This window comes from Periophthalmus magnuspinnatus, chromosome 6 (assembly GCF_009829125.3).
Source record: "Periophthalmus magnuspinnatus isolate fPerMag1 chromosome 6, fPerMag1.2.pri, whole genome shotgun sequence".
Lineage (NCBI taxonomy): Eukaryota > Metazoa > Chordata > Actinopteri > Gobiiformes > Gobiidae > Periophthalmus > Periophthalmus magnuspinnatus.
Genome location: NC_047131.1, coordinates 17,682,682 through 17,703,202, shown reverse-complemented (window position 1 = coordinate 17,703,202; position 20,521 = coordinate 17,682,682). Strand labels below are relative to the sequence as shown.

Genomic DNA, 20,521 nt, shown 5'->3' with positions numbered 1-20,521 from the left:
ATTCCCTTATGTTATTTGTGGTTTTTAGGTCTAGTTTATTGCTGCTATTTTTCATAGATTAGGTTTTGTGAATTATAACACCTAATTATAACTGAAGAAAGGATAACTCATTAAACAGCCCTAATGAAAAAACATGAATAAAAATCAGGTTGCTGTATCAATATATTTTCATCGAGCATTTTTGGTACATTTCACAAAAGTAAATGGCGGCAGCACTACAGTTTTGTTGCTTATTTAGAGAACATATTGGGACGCATATGGGACGCAGGTGGCATGATCAGTGTTTTGTTAAATTAGGTGTATTTCATGAGTAGAATGTGTATGTAGTATAATGGTTTAACAAGAAAACAGTTGGAAAAATGTACTTGTTCCTTTTAATATGGCAGAATATCACGTGCAATATATAAATTATTAAACATTTTGGGCCTCAATATTTATCGTGTGTACATTTTCTTTGTAATAGTGGGGAGATTTTTGTTATTTTTGTTGTAATGCCATAAGATTTGAGCTGTAGAAAGGTGATTTATTTGGTATTTATTTGTTAAATAATGACACTGTATATTTTAAAATTGGTTTACTGGGATTTTCCTGCTTTGTGTCACTGGTATAACATAGTTTCAATATTATCGTTTATCGTGATATTTCTCTGTAGCCATATATGGTGCTTCAAAATGTGTTATTGTGACAGATTTACTATACAGACTCTAAAAGACAATGACATTATTAAATCAAAATGTCAAAAAAGGTCAACTATGTGAGTCCCTAAAGTCACATAAACAACACATTTTGAACAAGCTCAAGACTATTATTATTACTATTACTGTAAACGCTCTCACTTGTGTGGCCTCCAGTGCGTACTCCTGCAGCACCAGCATGTCCTCATTAGCCAGGCAAATGTGGTTCTCTGATTTCTGCGTGACCGTGAAGGCCTCGCAGCTGATTGGCTCTCCCTTATGTGGCCAGAAGACACAAGACTCCGCCTCCTCCTCCTTTAACAACACACAGCAATATTAAACCATTTTGATTTAAATGTTACCATTGACAACCATGTACTAAGGCAGTGTTACCCCATTGGTGGTTGGCCCTGGCAGTGACACGATGACCTGAGCATTGTGGTCCCATATCATCCTCCAAAAGTCCTTGACTGTACCAGGCAAAGGGTTTTGGGTAATGATGAATTCATTGCTGTGTCTGTAACCCTATAGTTATGAAGAGTAACATCAGTATTGTGATTATGAAAATATAGTGAGTGCTAAGATGGTCATAGCTCTTACAGTGATGTACGACGCATTTATGTAGTCAGATGTTTGTCCAGGTGATGTCAATAACCGTACACGAGATCTTTCAGCTGCAGAGACACAAACACAAACCAATGACTAGAAATGTACAGTAAACTTTACAATAATATAGCCTGGCAGAGCATGGTGTTTGAAATAATAATCAGTGCAGGAAGCGAAATATTTAGGTAGATGCCTCCATTTATCCAGGCTCAGGACTGATACAACTAGTTACATCTTTACAAATAGTGACAGTTTAACAAGATAATGATAATAATAATGTATTGGATTTATGTTGCTGCAAGTTGTTGAGATGGGGGTAGATAAAATGAATATTGTTAAAGATTTTATTGTAATACAGTGAGTCCTTGGGTCTAGTTATTAATACAAAATGATCATATTCAACATTTTTATGATATTTATAGTACAAAGTACAATGTAATCAATAGTGAAATGTGGCTCTTAATGTCATAACACTGTAGAATCTGAAAAGCACCAGCTGGGCTGGACTAGGCTATATCATCATTGATATAAGACGAGATAAGACGGGGAAAGTGGAAGCAGGACTTAAAGCTATAACTTAAACAGCCCGAAAAAAGTAAGTACAAATACTATAAAACCAACTATTAAGCTGTCTTAGGTATACTGTATAGTCATTATCATAAATGTTCTCTTTTATATCGTGATGTTAGGGCGTATTGCCCTAACATCGTGCCCTTTCCCTGTATCTCTGCTATGTATTGTGTTATCACAATACTAAAAACCTTGATATCCAATATTTCAATACCAAAATGGTAATAAAACACTTTTTTTTGGACAACATAATGGCAAATTCAGCACAAAATGATAATAAATAATTCTTTGGAAAAAAGGTCAATATCTTCCTAAAACTATTCAGGAAAGATCAAATTTTATCCAATTCAAGTCATTTTTTCAGTATTGATAGTATCTAGCTTCAATACTAGTTTTGAATCGATTAGTATCTGGTTATCAATACTTTTGACAACTCTAACCTCCACACACACTGTACAAGACTGGCATTTTGGTACTGACTTGGTAAGATGGTGGTGCTCCGGTTCTTGCCTGCGTTGCTCTCCTTTGTGGCTGTGGTGAAGTCGCACTGCTTTGGTGAAGAATGACACAGCAGCTGCAGGGACAAGTTCAATGTAAAAATAACCCAGTCAACTAGCCATTGAATCCAAACAGATCTGTCTTTTGTGTCTCCACCACTGGCAGATGTCAAGCACCTCACATTAGTCTGGAGTGAAGGAGTATTGGCCTGATTGTATCAGTATAAGGTGAGATTTGTTCAAGTTCTGTTTATTTTAAAAACAATACTATTCAGAGCTCTGGGCAAAGTATTAATAAAACAGTTTAACATTCAAAATCACAGGTCAAAACATCATTTGAAAAGGTGTATTTTTTAATCAGCCAGGACTATAGAAAGGTTTCAGCTCTAGGGATCCATGTTTAAGAGTAGAACATTGGTTTGGTTTATTTTATGTAGTCCATTTTGCTTTGACAAGATTTAAGGGTCTAGTGCACAAAACTTTGAATACTGTTATTATACTATTTTTATGTTTTAAAATGTCCTATATTACGCAATATAATGTTGTTACCTCATCAAAAACATACCTGGAGTTGTGTTTTGTTTCATTCACACATGTTTGAGTAACACTTTATTATTAATCTGTCTATACCTCGAAACCTCAAAATGCTCTGTTCCACCTTGTGATGTCATAGAGCAGTAGTTTTCAAGTTAACAGCTCCTTTTTACCTTTAGTTCATTAGAGATTGGCAATTCCAGGACTGAAATTATCCAGCTGATTCAAGCGAAGGTGTATGGTGTTTAAAAACACGGTGGGGCACTTCCTGTTTTACCACATGGCATCACAAGGTGGAACAGAGTGTTTTCTGTTAGAGAGAAGAACTTAGCCTAAATATATACAGGATTTGTGTGTTAAACATGTGTGAATGAAACAAAACACAACTCCACGCATGTTTGTGATGAGGAAACATTATAACATGGATCAGAAAATACACTACCTGGCCAAAAAATTACATGGAAATACAAATTAAAACTATACTTCAAAATGTTCTCCATGAAGATATATACATTTTATGCCATACTGTGAAAGATTATAGCCAAAGGAACAACATTTACATGCAAACAAGAAAGAGGAGGCTTGGTTGAGGTCTCATCTTTTTAAGTGCAATAAACAACAAAAGTGAAAAAAAAATGTTGGTCTATTTTTGACTAAAATGTTACATACTGTGGCTTTGAACATTTAATCAAGTATCAAAATCATAATGGTGGTTGAGAATTACTGTTCTTAATGCTAAAGCTGTCCTAAAATCTTAAGTTTTCACAAAGACTTTTCAAGCCTTTTTTGGAAATATTTTTTTGCAATTAATGCCCATTTTGTTAATACGTAGCACAGTTTTATCAATAACTCCAATAATATTTTTGGAAGATTTTGGCAGTAATCATATGCTTTTAGTTAATATAATAATAACACTATCTAATCAACATAATAATCTAATAACATAATCTATCATAACAGTATCACAATCATCTGACCTTAAACTGTTTGTCGAGACGCGTTTTCCCAGCATGCCGCGGGGTCAGCAGTTCGTCCACATATCTGTGCAAATGCGACACGGCCACTTCAGTGTCCCCACACAGCACGGCCTCCACCAGAGCATCGTGAATGAAGACGTACTGCTCCTGGGAGATAGACAAAAGTCACAATGCGAGTCTTTGTGCTCTGGTTCAAGGGGCTGTGGGCACCTTTAGACAGACTCACAGTGTACTGAAGTTTAATGGAAGGACCTTGCTGCACCACTGCTCTATTAAACTCGATGTGTATATGGACGTACGTTATAACTGTTATAGTCAGTGTGGTGTATGTTTGGTCAGAACTATCAGCTCAGTGAAAAGTTACTATGTGCTCTTTTAGACAGTCTGAATAAGTTTAATTTAGGAGTTTTACCATAAGGAAAAAAACATATTGTTTATTATATCTAAATAAAGGGGATTGGCATGGGCGATTGTTATCAGTATCAGCTGATATCAATTCAGCGATATCAGCATCAATATCACTGACCAAATTTGGGAAAATGAGAGTAAAAAAAGCATGCACTAACTTGTTTAGCATCTTACATCACTAGCTGCTAAGTTGCATACATGTCAGTGTTTAATCTGATGGTAATATTTATGGCCTTTATAAATGTCTTCTACGCTTTTTCTTTTGTCAATTAGACGAGTAAAAACTACATTTAAAAAATTCTAAAGACATGCAATGGAATAGCATCATACTCCAGACTGATTCTGCTGCATTGCAAGATAAAGCAAATAATTCTGACCACAGGGAGCAGTAAAAGAACAATAGCTTGAATACAGCTTGATGAATAAGTGCATCATTGTTATACCATATGGAATAATAATGATGCACTTTCTTTGTCTTTATTTATACAGGAGAACCCAATGAGAGCCCAAGTGCTCTCATGAGTGCCCTGTTTGAAATGCAAAACAAACAAGTATATAAGTCTATATAAAACATAAAAAACAGGTGCAGGTGGGTGTATAAAAGTTTGTTACCAGGTTATTAAATTGCGATTGTGTCAACAACGTATCCAGTTTTTCTTTTTCTTGGAGTGCATTCCATTTTTGTGAACCAAAACAGCTAAAAGTCCTCTTTTCCCATCTTAAAGATCCTCACTCTTGGTCCTGGTACTAGTACTACTACTACTACTGCATGTTTGGTGAGACGTGACAAATGCCTTTAGCACGTTCTCGTGCTTTGAAAATATCCAGTAGTAAAGATGATTGTGAATAACACTTTTACTACACTTCTATGCTTACGGTTAGGTTTAATCTTTAGGGCAGACACAAGGTAAACAGCTTCTTCTACTGAGGCTGTTTACAATGGACCTCCACATTAAGAAGCTGTTGAATTGTAGTTTGTGCTACTTTTCCCAGCGCTGTTGTTAAAGGAAAATACCAAGAGAAATAAATAACAATTTAATATACAGTTGCAGAAATACTCAAAAGGGTTGTGATATTTCTTAAAATCAATAAATATTATCTATCGTCTTGTCAGATATGAAGTATATATGGGTAAAAATCAAATCTAGACTTCAAAGTTGATTCACATTTAAAATTTTAACACAACAGTATCCACTAGCGCCATGACACCTGGCATTCTCAGCGGTCTCCCGTCCCAGCTTCAACCAGACCCAACCCACGCTTAACTTCTGAGACCAGACGTGATACGGTTTTGTCCACTTACCTCAGTTTGGACCAGGTAGTTCCTCTGAGTCCTGATGTGTTTGAGGAACCCTGTAATATTGACTGTTCCCTCGTCTGTGATCTGCTGCAGCATACTGTCCAGGACGATGTAGGTCCCTGTCCGACCGACTCCGGCGCTGGGCAACAAAAGGAAACATCAACAACCACAACCAATCTGGCAACAAGCTAAGAGTATCGAGCCTCGTCTGACCACTACTAATGATACTTACAATCAGTGTCTTTGGTCACATGACAACAGACTAGTTTAGTACAGTCCTGGTTTTGACTCAGTTTAATCCTAGTTCAATCTCATTGGCTGGATTTATTTAAAATCCACAGCTTGATGGTTCAACCCTTCTATCTGGCTATGCATCTCGATGTTGTGCCATTGAGCAAGACACTTCCTCTTCTAATGAACATTTGAAAGTAGGAGTACTGTTGCTATATTTAAAGAGGTTTAAGCAAATATATTATAAACATTACCATGGATCCATGTATTTGAATGAATTGTTGTATAAGCAGCTCTTATAAGATAATAATAATAATGACAATAATAATGATAACCAGAAAGTGTACTGTTAGCATGCTAGTTGTCTGTTCTCTGAAAGTTGTGAAAAGCGCTTATAGTGAGGACAGCTGCAAACTATTTCAGATGAACTATTACTGTTTTTCACGTTTGTAAGAAGGTAAAAATCAAGTACAGAGACTTTATTTGGTACTGATAGGAGTGAAAAGGTGGCTGCTTGTCCCACCTGCAGTGCACCACCAGGGGACCCATGTCCTGTGTGCGGGCCCTGGAGGACTTCCTGATGAAGCTGAGCAGAGGCAGGGCCAGCTCGGGCACCCCCATGTCGGGCCACTGGGTGTAGTGAAATTGGGTCACTGTACGTTCAGTGCTGCGACCTTTCTGAGAGCTCTGTGGAAGACGTGCATTTTCAAAGAATAAATGACTGTTTTCTATCATTGTAAGTGTTGTGAGAATGTAGAGTTTTACATTCAAAGCTGTTCCAGAAAAGTTGCTAATTCCATAAATCTCTGGTTTCAAATACAAAAAAAAAAATCCAGTCCAATATAATAAAGTATAAAGGTGCACTAGGCAATTTTTCAGGTCCGTCACCTGCTGTTGTTATGTTACACCTTTGCCCGGAATGTTCCACAGTGTGGCATTTAACATATCTATTTCCATGGAGACAAGCAGATGACACAACCGGGCCAAGTTACAGGTCAGATCTGTGGAGAGGTGACCCTATTTACAGTAAGAATGTATGTTTTTCAAGGCTTTCTTTAGCAATAAAACAACTGTAAAAAAATAAATAAATCCAAGATAATTAGTTAATGTTATACTGTGGAACATTCTGGGCATATTTACATGACATGATTTGTATGCATTTTCAGTAGTGAAAATATTGTAAGTAAATATATTGTATAAGTAAGTAAAGTTAAAGATTCATATTATGCTATTTTCTGATCTATGCTACAATGTTGTTTCCTTATAAAAAAAAAAAAAAAAAAACACATGTGAATGAAACAAAACACAGCTCCAGGTCTAACAAACAAATCCTGCATATTTAGGCTGAGCTTTTCTCTCAGACAAAAAACACTCTGTTCCACCTCGTGATGTCATGTGGTAATAGACTCCACTGTGTTTTTAAACTCCATACACTAGAATCATTTGGATAATTTTAGCCCAGGAATTTCCAGTCTCTACTAAACAAAAGGTAAAATGTAGCTGTTAACTAAAACTTCATGACATCACAATGTGGTACAGAGCATTTTGATGTTTGGAGATCTAAACAGACTAATAATAAAAGGTTACTCATTATAGGAAAACAATGACCTTCTTGGCACTAGTGTTCCAGATGCTAAACGTCCTGACGGTGTAATAGGCCAGTGGTTTGGAGCTCTTCAGTGTCACCAGGAAACTTCCATATTCCTCCTGCACCTCAGAGGGCCAATACTGGTCACACTTTCTCTGAGGACACAACACAGCAACAGAAAAAGCATAAGAATAGGTGGTGAACTTGGACAGTATTACTATTATTAACAAATCTTTTTAGGAAGTATTAAGACAGCTGACTGACTCGTCCATTCTCCACCAGGTTCGTGATCATGACGATAACGCCAACATTTTGTTCCCAGATCATCCTCCAGAAGTCCTCCATGCTGGACCTGAGTGGACCCTGGGCTGCGATGTACAGCTTTGGCTTCTTAAAACCCTAGAAAAAAAGAAGACTACTTAAAATTTTTGCATTCATTCATTAATTCACAACATCATACTTGGTATTCTATATCTATAGAATTTTGTCCAGTTTTGTCCCTTTATTTATTTAATTATTTATTTATTTTTGGGTATCGATTCTGTTTGGACAACTATGCTTATTAAGAGTATTTGGGATTTTTACCAAAACTTAATCAATGCACATTCAATTTTCAAGATGATCTTGAGTTAAAATTCTTTTTGACAAACCACATTCTTATACATTTTTACTCATTTTAAGCCAGCCTCAAGGTTATTACGCCCAAAACACACTTTATTGCACTTCTTATACAACTACAATTTGTGAAAAAGTTAAGAAAAGTTAAGAGTGGGTTGAAATCTGCCAAGCAATTTCAGATACAACAAATTGGTGAAGTGAGGTGAGAGGAGGGCAGCAGCCAATCAGAGCGCTAATAGAGCCTTGACCTTCACAGGCAGAGGGAGTGAAGAGCCTTGTGCTGTACAGAGGCACCGCTGGAGAGCTCCTCCAAAACACTGACGCCAACTTGACTGCTACTCACAGCTTTTGTTGCTTGTCCTTTTCACACAACTAACAAGAAATACTCCATTTAAAGTTGTGTTCGACTCATAGGTGTAATGGGCCCAGGAAATTCTTTGAGTAGCAGTAATAAGTCAGGTAAAGTAGCTGCAAGGTGCATATGACAGGTTTTCATGTTTTTCAAATTATGACTTTATGTATAGTGGGGTAGTATTTGTAGTAAATATTTATCATGGTACCTTTTGGGGTCCTGTCACCAATAGAAATCATCAGGTTCAACATTTGTGCTTTTATTTTTCTGGAAATCTTTCATAAATTTCATGGCAATATAATCAATAAGAAAATGTTGCTCTTGTCCTCTGGAATTATATCAACTCATACTAGAATCTAAAAACCCTCAGTATCATCAATTCCATCTAAAACATTTGAAACAGTTTAAACAGTCATTTCAGAAAATTTATGTGTCGTCATGTATCAAATAACTATCTTTTTATTGTGTAAATGAGACAATCTTTAGCTCTTGTTTACATCATGGTTGCTAGGTAACAGTTACAGAACTACCTCTACATATATCGCATCTGCTGCTCGTGTCCAACCAGGAAATAAAATTATAAACTTCACCAAAATTGTCAAACCAGGGAAGTGTAGGGGTGTATGTGTAATTTGTAATGATGTTAACTATCTTTAAGGAGAGTGTCGTCTAACCAGTCATGTGCAAAATGGGATGACAAATATGATTCAAAGTTGAAGGAATAGAAGGCTGATAAAAGCATACATTGACAAAGTTTGCGTTTATGTAATCACTGGTCCTTCCTTCTTTGTCGGTGAGAGGAGAGAGGCGGACACGACTATGGTCATCTGTGAGAAGGCAAAAGAGTTCGATATATATCAGCAAATATGTACTGCAGTGGGAATAATGACTATAAAACATGTGTAAACGCAATTATTTTCAAAGAGTAAACTACTAACAATGAACTAAAGAATTCTGCAATGGGTTCATTCAAGTAAGAGCACTGTTGCTGTAATATTACTTTACCTAACTTAATTGCTAACACAACATATTTACATTACTTTAATTATTAGGTAAGTACAAACAAAACAATAATATTAAAACTAACTTATGCCACTGACACAATAACCCAATAACGTATGTAAACCACAAAAACTATTCTAAAGAAATTCAATCTTCTATGGCTCAAATTTTATTGTATAGCCAAAAAAGAACAAATATTTCTGATAAATATTGTTCTATCTAACATATATTAGCCTTTTCCTACTCTAGTAAAGGTAACTGATTACTAACCATCTCTGCACAGCAACTATACTTTAAATTATGTGCTTAAACCTTTTCCTGACTAGACTGCAGACACAGAAGGTTGTTTTCACATTCAAGTTCAATGCAGCTGTAGAAATATGCTTTTATTAATACTTAACTTTACTAAACTTCAGAAAATCAGATAAGTTATTCTGTGGTAAAATGTAAAAATGATACGGTGCTAATCAAAAACTCAGCTATCTGTGTACTGATTATGATGTTCTTCTAATAGTAAAGTGGTTTGTTGTAGTACTCACAGGCCAGGATGTTGCTGTATCTGTTCTTGTTTTTGTTGTCAGGGTGATTGGAGATGTCAGTGGTCAGACCCATGTCCACCGTGCACACTTGCACCTCCTACAAAACCAAAACATTTAAACCTGTGTCCATCTACTACAATATACAACATGAATACAACATTTATTGGCAGATAGCAAGTGAAATGTAGTAATTATAGGGGTGAATTTAAAGATTTATTAATTATTTTTTATTAATTTATCACATGGCCAGATACATTGGCGTAAGCGCTGACGTTGCAACAGTAACTTTAGACAAATTGATACTTACAAAGAGTTTGATGATAATGGTCAAATGCAATGTTTTTGTTTTTATTTCTAAACTCTGTGAAATTTAAGATTAGCAGTACTTGTGGCTACAGCAGACAGAACACATAATAAACATGTTTAAAAGAGTTTAAGAGATTTAAAAAGGTGTCAGATGAGGCATGGGGACATTACTACATGATTTTTAAAAGTACAAAAGTGAATTTTTGGACATGTTTTAGATAAATTAAGCATAAATTTTGTATTGAGAGCCTATTTTGTAACGTAAAAGTGTTTTTGTTTTCCCTCTACATCACAACACGGACACAATATTTAAAGAGATGTATAGAGACTGAGGGAGTGTTGTCAAACTGCAAAGAATTCTGGTAATACTGGCTTATAACGTAATATTTAGATAATGGTGAAATATACAAAATATGCAAGGTAGCTTATGCGCATTGAAGTATTCATTTGATACAGTGTGTAGGATGTGTTTTGGGTAATGTCAAACTGTGGACAAGGCTGCCAGCTAACCACAAACTACCTTATGTCTTAATAATAATAATGATAATAATAATAAAGCTACATTGACGAACACAGTATATTATCAGAAGGAGCCATGCAGAGATGAAGAACACTGAGGCGGCGCAGGGAGAGTCTTACCTCATAGCTCTCCTTCAGGATCTACAAACAGGAAGTGAGGAAGCAGCCAACGGTCAGCCAGACGTTTGCATGACAACACAAAACAAAAATGTGGAAACGTACAAATTACACACAAGACTTTAGACACATAAGTACAGTACAAAACAGCAGTGGAGAAGAAGTTTGGGTAAAGAATGTCCTGACTGATCAATGTCATTTAACCAGTTCTTTTTAGAGCAGGACAAAGCGCTTTACCAAAACTGTTCCTTCAAAGGAGCTAACATACTCACAGCAAACACACCAAGACGATAACTTACATTCAGAGTGCACTGTAACCAATTGCATTTTCTTACACTTTTACTACATCCATGTATATATATACTCTATTTAGTTTTCCTCAAGGTCTCCCATCAACTCAAAACATGCAGGGCAGTCAAGGTAATCCCGGTCAAGACTCTGGATCAAGAACTGGATTAATTTAACACTATTTATTCCAAACGTACCATCGGTCCTGCTATCTATGAACAATATTGGATTTGTTGACCAAATATTGAGTCGTACGTACCTCAAACTCTCTATGGAAACCTTGGGTGTCATGAAGATCCGCCACATGTTTGACAAAATCCTTCACTGGAAACACCGTCTGCTCATCTGATAAACAAGAAAACAATAATAATTCATTTTTTGTACTTATTTTTATTGATTTTTTAAAAGCATTTAAAAAAATACAAATAACAATGTAAATCTGAACAACATAACAAATCAGGAGATACAGGTTCTCATTTATACATGACACTTAAATGTACTATGTTATTTTACTGGTGTCATTTAAGAATACATTCTGCTTTTCCGATTGCTCCTCATATTTATATCCTTTCAGTTTAAGATTATATGCTATTCTTTCCATCACTGACTCCACAATCCTGATCCAGTCCTGTTTTGTGGGTCGATCTGGTTGTAACCAACTCTTTTAATTCCCTTCTTAGATGCTAGCTAGAATATTTTTTGTCAAGATACACGTCATCTTACTACATCTGATATATTTTCCACGTACATCATGACAAGTGTTTGAATTTCGTAGCCCGGAATACTAGTTAAGATTGTGTTTAATTGTTCCCAGGCAACTCCAAAATACATGTGTGTGATCAGGATCCATTTCTCCAGCGTAGAGGTAGAGGTCTGTCTACTCTTGATTTTAGGTATAAGGAAATTCACAATGTATTTTTACTTCACAAATTTACTTTATGTCACAAATCTATGGTAACATCAGCTTAACATTGTGGGGACTATAATCTGCAAACACACTTACTTTATGTCAGGGGTGTCCAAACTTTTCTCATTAAGGGCCACATATAAAAACACTTAGAAAGTTGAGGGCTGATTAAGGGACATAGATTGGTCCCGAATACAGTGAATACTTCAAACCTGCGTTATTACAAGTTAGACTGAACCACTAGACCTTTATTCATGTTTACATCCTCAATAGGACACATTAAATATTTGATATGGGCAGAAATGTACAGTAAAAAGTACTGTTTAAGGTAATATGGGCCAATTCACCTAGAAGCTTAGGGGCCAAGAAAAATTTGTCTGAGGGCCACAAATTGGGCATGCCTGCTTTATGGGGACCTGCCTCACTTATGGGCCAAAAATCACCCTATGACATAAATTCTATATTATTAGACTTAACAAAATTCAGATACGGGTTAAAAGAGATTATGGATTTTGGTTTAGATTAAAATTTGGCAAGTAGTGACTATGGTTAAGTCCCCAGGAAATAAATGCAAATCAATGTAATGTCCCCAAAAAGCATGGAAACCCAATTTGTGCGTACTTATTTACCTTCCGCAAGGCCAGCGTGGTTCGGAGAAATGACTCTGGGTGAAGAGCTGTCGTCAATGTAGAAGTGAGCCGTCTGGAAGCAGGTCCTGCACAAAAACAGCAATATTAAATTTAACATAACACAAAATCATGTACAATAAGAACACATGCAGTTTTATCCAATGCTTAAAATATTAAAATACACAAGGCTTTAGTCATTCACAAGCAACAGAGAATGAACAACAGACCGGACCCTTATTTGTAATCAATGTGTACAAATGAAATCAAAATAAAAAATATGTTGCCGTATTTGAAATGACTTGAATGGGGCGTGCTACTAGCCCAGATTTCGGATGACGCTGTAATCTTCCTCCAAACACAAGGAAAAAGATGTTGAGATAATCCAGGACACGTTTTTAACCAGATCGCATCCCCTCTGTGTTGTCTCAGGCAGAAATGTGCTCCTGGGATTAGAACCAGCAGCAGCACAGGCAAAATAACAACAATGAATGGATTTCTGAAAGATGGAAGATGGAAGGTTACAAGTCAAACTCGTTCTTATAAGTGTTATTCTTTTCTCTATCTAAAAATATTAGAGCTGATCGATTGGCGAAAAATATCTAATTGTAATTTATGTTTTGACAATTTAACTGTGACTGTTTGACTGTTTAAAGTTCACATTCTCAAGGCGTCCAGAAGAACTGCCAAAAAAGAATAATATGAATTGACAAACTAATACAAGAATCACATTTCAGAAAATATTTGTACAGTTTTGTTTTGTTTTTTATGCAGGATAAGACATATTATTTTGTTGTTTGGAGAGGAATTTATGGTATTTCAAAAACTGCAGCCTTTGTGATTTGCGGTTTTGGATTCAATTCAGAAAAGCAACAAAAATAACTATTAATTTATAGCATCCATGTCTGTTTTGCTCTCATCATTAGAAAAACATCTTGAATAAGGGTAAAAGTATAATATAATGTTCTTGGCCCCTTTCCCTCTACATCTAGACATTAAAACAGCACTATGTATAATTAAATAATATTGATGATAATAATAATTAAAATCCAATAATCCAAATAAAAATCTACCCAAATCAAAATAGATATTCCTAACCTGTACCACTGTCTAATTACATGCAGTTATTTGTAACTAGACAGTGACAACAACATAACAACAACAGTGGTTCAGTTGATAGATTTTTTTTTTTTGCGCTGATCTGAATGTGATTCCAGCTCCCACAGATGAATGCTGTCGTTGTGTCCTTGGGCAAGACACTTAACCCACCTCGCCCCCAATGTCTGTGCACACTGGTGTATGAATGTGTGAACAGGTGAGCGGTTCCTCGATGTAAAGTGCTTTGAATAGCTTGAAGGTGGAAAAGCACCATATAAAAAGGTGACCATTTACCAAATACTGTAAAGTGTGACTAAACATTCTTAACTCAAATATTTTTTACTGATTTGAATATCTATTTAGAAAAGTGTGTTTATCAGCATTTGATAAGTTTTTTGGTTTTATGGTTTTGCCTGTTTGGAATAAATTGAATTTTTATTTTTATTTTTTTGCAAAATGGCTCACTTTCCACATGAATTAGAGGGGAAAAAAACATTGCACTTAAAGTAAGTTAACAAATTAATCTACGGGCAAGTGACAAATCACACAAATTCAAGCTATTTCAACTTTTCTGGTTTGGTATAATAAATATTGCACATTTACAACAGTTTTGGGGATAATCCTGCTTTCAGGTGATTAAATCAGTTTCAATATTATCATTTATCGTCAGGCCTGTCACGATAACACATTTTGAAGTACAATATATTGCTACAGAGATATACTGCGATAAAAGATAATACTGAAAGTGCTTTATGCCACTGATACAAAGCAACACAGTCCAATTTTTAAATATACATTCTCTCATTATAAAGAGACGAAACCAAGAAATACCAAGAATTAGCCATAGAAGGTATTTATTCTACTCTCTACAGGTCAAATTTTATTGTATTACATAAAAAAGCAAAAATCTCTCCACTACTGTAAAGAAAAAGTACCCAGAATAAATACTGAGCCCCAAAATATATTGTTCCTTCTTTCACATATCAAAGAAGCAGTCGATATAGTGATTATCGTGACAGGCCTATTTACCGTTGATATTTTCTTTCTAGCATTTTATCGCACTTCAAAATTTGCCTAAGGAATACCCGTTTACTCATAGAACTGAAACTGATGTCTCAAATCCCATAATCCCGATGAACAAAACCCCAGTAACAACAATCAACAACCATCTCCCTAAATTCTCCAAATGGAGTTTGAAACTGAGCAGCAGCGTCAGTAAAAGTCCATAAACGCACTGACATCTGTTGTACAAGTTTGGATTAGTGTTGAATGACCAACAACTATAATGTCCTTTTCAGAGCGGACACAGAGACGTAGAGAGGCCCGTCCACCAACGGGGCGGCCCTAATCCCCCCTCCCCTCTCCCCTCTCCCCTCTCCTGGGAGACGATTACAGGCTTAGCACTGCTCAATCTGCACCGCGACAACAACGAGACAAGCCCCAAACATGGAGAACGTGTCATCGCGCAGATAAGAAAAGTACAGTCGCATCAGCGCGAGTGTTTACAGCGCGTCCTTGATGGGATTTCTCAAGTTGCTTATTTCATGGTCTGAGAGCGCACAGGCAGACAGGTTTTACAAGACGTGTTTTTCAGTCAAACAAAACATGGGGAGCTGTTGTAATGTATAAGTAATTGTTAGTGATCATCATATCAACATAGGATTGAACTGTGATTAGAATCATGATGTATGGTTGATGTATGGAACATTTTAAACAAGCCAAGGATGAATTGGCTCTGTGCACAGCAACCTCACTGTTAGTGTCACTACTTCCTGTTCAGTTTTATTTCTATGGGGTTTTTGCCGAGGCACACTAAAATGAATAAATAGTTAAAAGACAAGGCAGTGGACAGAAGGAGCTGTGGGTGGATATCACTAACAACTTTTTCAAAACTACACAAATAAACCGCATACTTCACCTAATGCAGGGGTGTCAAACACATTTCCACCGAGGGCCACATCACCAAAATGGTTGCCCTCAAAAGGCGAGATGTAAAATAAATCTACTAAATAATAATAATAAACTACTTTTTTAACTTGTCAATTAACTGTTTCTGTATTTATTGCTTATTCAAGTTACAAATATCGCATATACATTTACCTAGATGTAAAAATATGGCTGTGTAACTGCATACCTTCTAAAATTAATAAAATTACATTTTAAGACCATCATACCTTTTAATTTACTCTCTTTACTTTTTACTTACTTTTTTACTTTACTTTTTACTTTTACCTTTTAATTTACTCTCTCGGGGGCCACATAAAATGATGTGGAGGGCCACCTTCAGCCCGCGGGTCTTGAGTTTGACACATGTGTTAATTCATTGTAATAGGTTGTTTATTTTGAGTTTTTCCATTTTAATAAAAGAGACTGTTTTGAGACACTGTGAGCTAGCTAGCATGCTTATTGCCTTAAAGACTGGAAATATTAACTGCCAATCAAATACCAGAAGGCTTTTGAAAACATGTTTACAGTGGTCGAAAAAGCTGCTGTAATAAACCATTAATAAAGTTCATGTCACTCTTAATGAAACAAAGACTATTTGGTTATTTGTGGACAACAATAGCCTAAATATTGACTGTGACAAGTGCTTGGCCAGCCATGTATTGTCATTTTGATATAAAGAAGCTATGGAGTAAACGAGTCGACCAACAGTGACTAACATTAAGTGATGGTAACCAATTATAATGAAATGGTCATATTTATATAGCGTGCTTCTTCATCAGCGAGTTCTCACACGTTTTACATCGAGGAGCTACTTATCCATTCACACACACACACCTTCATACACATGTTTAGGCTGTGGGGCAAAGGCAGGTTGCAGTGCCTTGCCCAAGGACACAACAGCATGGGTATGCATAGGAGCAACCTGGAATCAAACTGGCAACCTTCAGAAGAGAAAACAAACACTCAACACCCAACTGAGCCACTGTCTTCCCAAGGTCTGCCCCAGTGTGTACAGATAATGCATCGTCCCAAGCCGTTACTTTATTTATTTATACAGCACACATTGTTTATTTACACATCACATTCCCTGTTGTTACGGCCGCATACAATTCTGTACATTTTTCCCTATTATTATGTTGCCTCACTTTCTGCCTGTACAAAAATGAACTTTCCACCGTTACCACTTTCAACTTTTGTTTGCGGCGAACCACTATGTGCTCATTCAAAGCGGGAAAGACTGCAACGGCGCCCAAGGTCGCTATGAAAATGGCAAATAAAAAAACTAAAAAAAACACTTGAGTTTTTCTTTCAGAGCGCAGCAGATGCACAGACAGGGAGAACATTGTCAAAGAGGTTGTTTGGGACACGCGTCAGAAATACACAAACATAAACACAGAATACAATGGGAGATCAGTGGAAGATGGAGGAGGAAGATTAGAGGCCAAAAACAAAACCAAGAGGCTATAACGAGGGGGCTGTGGAGAACGACCCCCCCCCCTTATTTTTGCTTAAGAGGTTAAAAGGAGAAGATCTGGGTGGCGGGGGCAAGAGGGTAATGTATCTGATATAGAGGATACATTAAAACTAATATATGTTTAAATTGCGTGTTTTTAAAGATGAATTTTTAGTGAAATCGTGTAAGTTTTTAGCTAAAAAAATAGACTAAAATAACAGCTTTTTTTTATTTAGGATGTTTTTATTGCACGGAAAAATGCTGAAAAATATGCGTCCTTACAGTGAGCATGCTCGCATCTCCACAAACCCGCCTCGTCCTGCTTGTTTCCACGGAGACGTTGTTCCTTTGGTTAAAATCACAGTATGGCATAAAACGCATCTATCTCCATGGTGAATATTCCAAAGTGATGAAATGATTTCTATTTCTATTTCCGTGGAATAATGCAAGTGACGTGCCACTTCCAGAAAGTTACACTGTGCTGCTTTAAATGCTAAAGGGGCGCTATGTAACTTTTCTGGCGGTGGGTCGGACCACCTGAGTCAAGCAGGTTGTCTTGATTGAGATAGACAAGAATGATGCCATAGTCTAGAACATTATAAGCAAAACAATAACATCTCCATGGAGACGAGCAGATAAGTTATGCAGTGCACCTTTAAATTACTATATGTATAATAATAATAATGATGATACTTGTATATAACCTCCATTTTGGATAATCAAAACTGCATAATCTTGTATTCACCCCTCACACTCCTGTTTGTTTTCATGTTGCCACAGCTTCCTTATGGCAGACTGAATGAAATGTGGCTGACGTTCTGTGCCAATAACCACAACCATGTATCACAATGGTCAAATGTACTCACTTATTTTGATAAAATACAAAATCACCTTTCAAAATAGTAATATCTGTGTGTGTATGTGTGTGACTGACCTCCAGTAGATGAAGATGCTGATGAGCACGATGAGACCGAACACGGTGAGGGTGGAGATAACGGCCAGAGGGACCACAGCCGCCTTCTCTCTGTCTCTGATGGAGCCCACGCGAGACTCATGGCTGCTGTTACTCGCGTCTACAACACAGTTACGCGTTAGTAATACTGTGAAAGAGGTGCAGAGGTACGTGTGAATACATATAAGGCTATTTTTAGGATCGCTGGCCTTGTTGTGTATTTTTTATCACTGTATTTTGTCAAAAGGATCATTTCACAAAATAAGACAGATGAGGCAGTGAATTTGTGTGTCATTAAGAGAAGAGAACATTTCAGTTAGGTAGACTAAAGCCCCATTGCGTAACATTTCTGTCAATAAATAAGATGAGACTCGTATTACTCAAAAATACCTTGAAAAATGACACTGAGCTCCACAGACCTGACTCATAAAGCGGTCTGATGGCAAGAAGCTATGTCTCCATGGAGATGTTATTGCGTTGTCTGGTAAATTCCAAAGTATGGCTTTAACTAACTGATCTCCATGGAAATAAGCAGGCACGCCACCAGAATTGTTATGTAGTGTGGCTTTAAATTATGTTAACAGAAAATTATCAAACACAAAAGTTGTTTACTTTTACTATCTTTGCCTGGAATGTTCCAAAGTATGGCTTTAAGTTATAGCTCTCCATGGAGACAAGCAGGCATGCCACCAGAAATGTTATGCAGTGTGGCTTTAATGAATGTTAATGGCAAAATGATCGCTCACTAATGTACAAAAAAGTATATAAGTAGTTTGAATCTTACATAGAAGATGTTTAGTGCTACTGCCATAAAAATGACTACAATACAAGTAGCTCTGAAACTATTAGACCAATTACTACCGCTATCGCTACGGCAACTCGCTCAGAAAATAAACAAAACGAGATTATACAAGTGAAGTAACTTTACACAACTATTTAACAAAAAAAGAGTTAAAAAACACTGTGTATGTATATGTAGAAAGTGCACTGTTTGAAAGTCTAACTTGTTTTTATAGATACTTTCTCTCTAATTAAGTACAAATCTGTTTTCTGTCCATTCTAATAGTGAAGCACCAAATTAAGTGGGATAAAGTACTCAGCAGGAGACGTCAAAACAGCTCCAGATAAAGACCAGTTTGTTTTTATCCCTTAACGCTTATACTTGGATTTCTTAATAACAAATCCAACGCAGACATCTCCGCAATTAAACAAGAGACCCAAAAAAACAGTAGCTACGAACTACTATTTAACTATTTAAGTCCTGCGTGGTTTAGTGTCAATGTTATCGTTTATCGTGTATATTTACTCCAGCAGTATATGTCATTTCAAGATGTGTTACCGTGACATGCGTAGTCAGAAGGTTGCCGTTTCAAATATATAGTTGTTGAAAAGCTGTATAGATCGGTCAATAAGAAAATCTCCTTATAGCACCCAAAACATGACCTATTACTAAAGAGAATATTTCATGTCATATAAATATTCATCATTTTCCTGTCAGTTAAATGTAAAAAGGTCATTAACATCCTGGTATCCTAACACCCCGCTGTTACTTCCTGCCATGAGCCTATTCAAACCCGCACTGATCCTCTTCAAGGCGCCGCGTTGACAATATCTCTTAATCACAAGTCTGACGCGAATCAGGAAGGGTCAAACTCATCAAACTGCACACAGGCTACACATAGACGATGTCAAGCTTCGCCATAGATGTAACTATGAATGAGAAGACACGAAAACCTGCCATATATGACCCCGGGACTACTCAATTCGTCCCTTTATATAACTCAGTAACCAGTATGGAAAACACTAGTATAGATTAACCTTGGCTGGCGATCGGTGCTTGTCAAAAACATAGCTCTTTTTCAATAGGCGGGTCAGCCATGTTTAGCTCATAAAGGAGTCATTCTGCGCTTTCTGCTAGCATTCAATCGCAACTCGGGTAAGTCTTTATATGTTGCCTGAAAAGAACGACTGATGAAAAAGAGTGAAAATCCCAAGAGGAAGGATTTTTATGAAGGAAGTAATGCACAAAAGCATAAAGCAGCACTTAACTTTTGCTAAAGGCCTCAAGAAAAATAGAAAAGGGAAAGAATTTGTTTTATTTTGCCATAGATTTATATGTTTTTTTATTCATTCACTAATTATGACTTGGGTTTGATTGAACCCGTGGAATTTTCATATAGAAGCTGTAAAAAGGTGCACACTTTTGACTGTGATCTGGCTTGCTACTCTACAGATCAGGACTGATTTTAAGATTCTGGTGATGGTTTTTAAAAGTCTCCAAAGCTTGGCCCCGTCCTATCGCTCTGAACTTCTGTCTGTCCATGTTCAGAGTAGAACGTAAACTGGAGTGGACAGGGATTTTACTTTGTGTTACTCTGTGTATTATAACAGCCCAATCTTTAAGTATTTGTT

The 20,521-nt window shown here is 36.6% G+C and overlaps 1 protein-coding gene across 2 annotated transcripts in view; it reads right to left on the bottom strand.

Moving 5' to 3' along the window:
* Window positions 1-20,521, bottom strand: part of ptprz1a (protein tyrosine phosphatase receptor type Z1a) — a 103,083-nt gene that overhangs the window by 4,132 nt on the left and 78,430 nt on the right. For both annotated transcript variants that reach the window (XM_055222484.1, XM_055222485.1), the window contains 15 exons: window positions 18,092-18,230; window positions 12,663-12,748; window positions 11,386-11,471; window positions 10,842-10,862; window positions 9,897-9,993; window positions 9,100-9,182; window positions 7,650-7,784; window positions 7,406-7,540; window positions 6,321-6,484; window positions 5,570-5,705; window positions 3,859-4,005; window positions 2,331-2,424; window positions 1,275-1,348; window positions 1,068-1,199; window positions 837-989 (listed from right to left, as the gene is read on the bottom strand). In XM_055222484.1, the coding sequence (XP_055078459.1) occupies window positions 837-989; window positions 1,068-1,199; window positions 1,275-1,348; window positions 2,331-2,424; window positions 3,859-4,005; window positions 5,570-5,705; window positions 6,321-6,484; window positions 7,406-7,540; window positions 7,650-7,784; window positions 9,100-9,182; window positions 9,897-9,993; window positions 10,842-10,862; window positions 11,386-11,471; window positions 12,663-12,748; window positions 18,092-18,230 (1,682 nt within the window). The remainder of the gene's footprint in view (window positions 1-836; window positions 990-1,067; window positions 1,200-1,274; window positions 1,349-2,330; window positions 2,425-3,858; window positions 4,006-5,569; window positions 5,706-6,320; window positions 6,485-7,405; window positions 7,541-7,649; window positions 7,785-9,099; window positions 9,183-9,896; window positions 9,994-10,841; window positions 10,863-11,385; window positions 11,472-12,662; window positions 12,749-18,091; window positions 18,231-20,521) is intronic.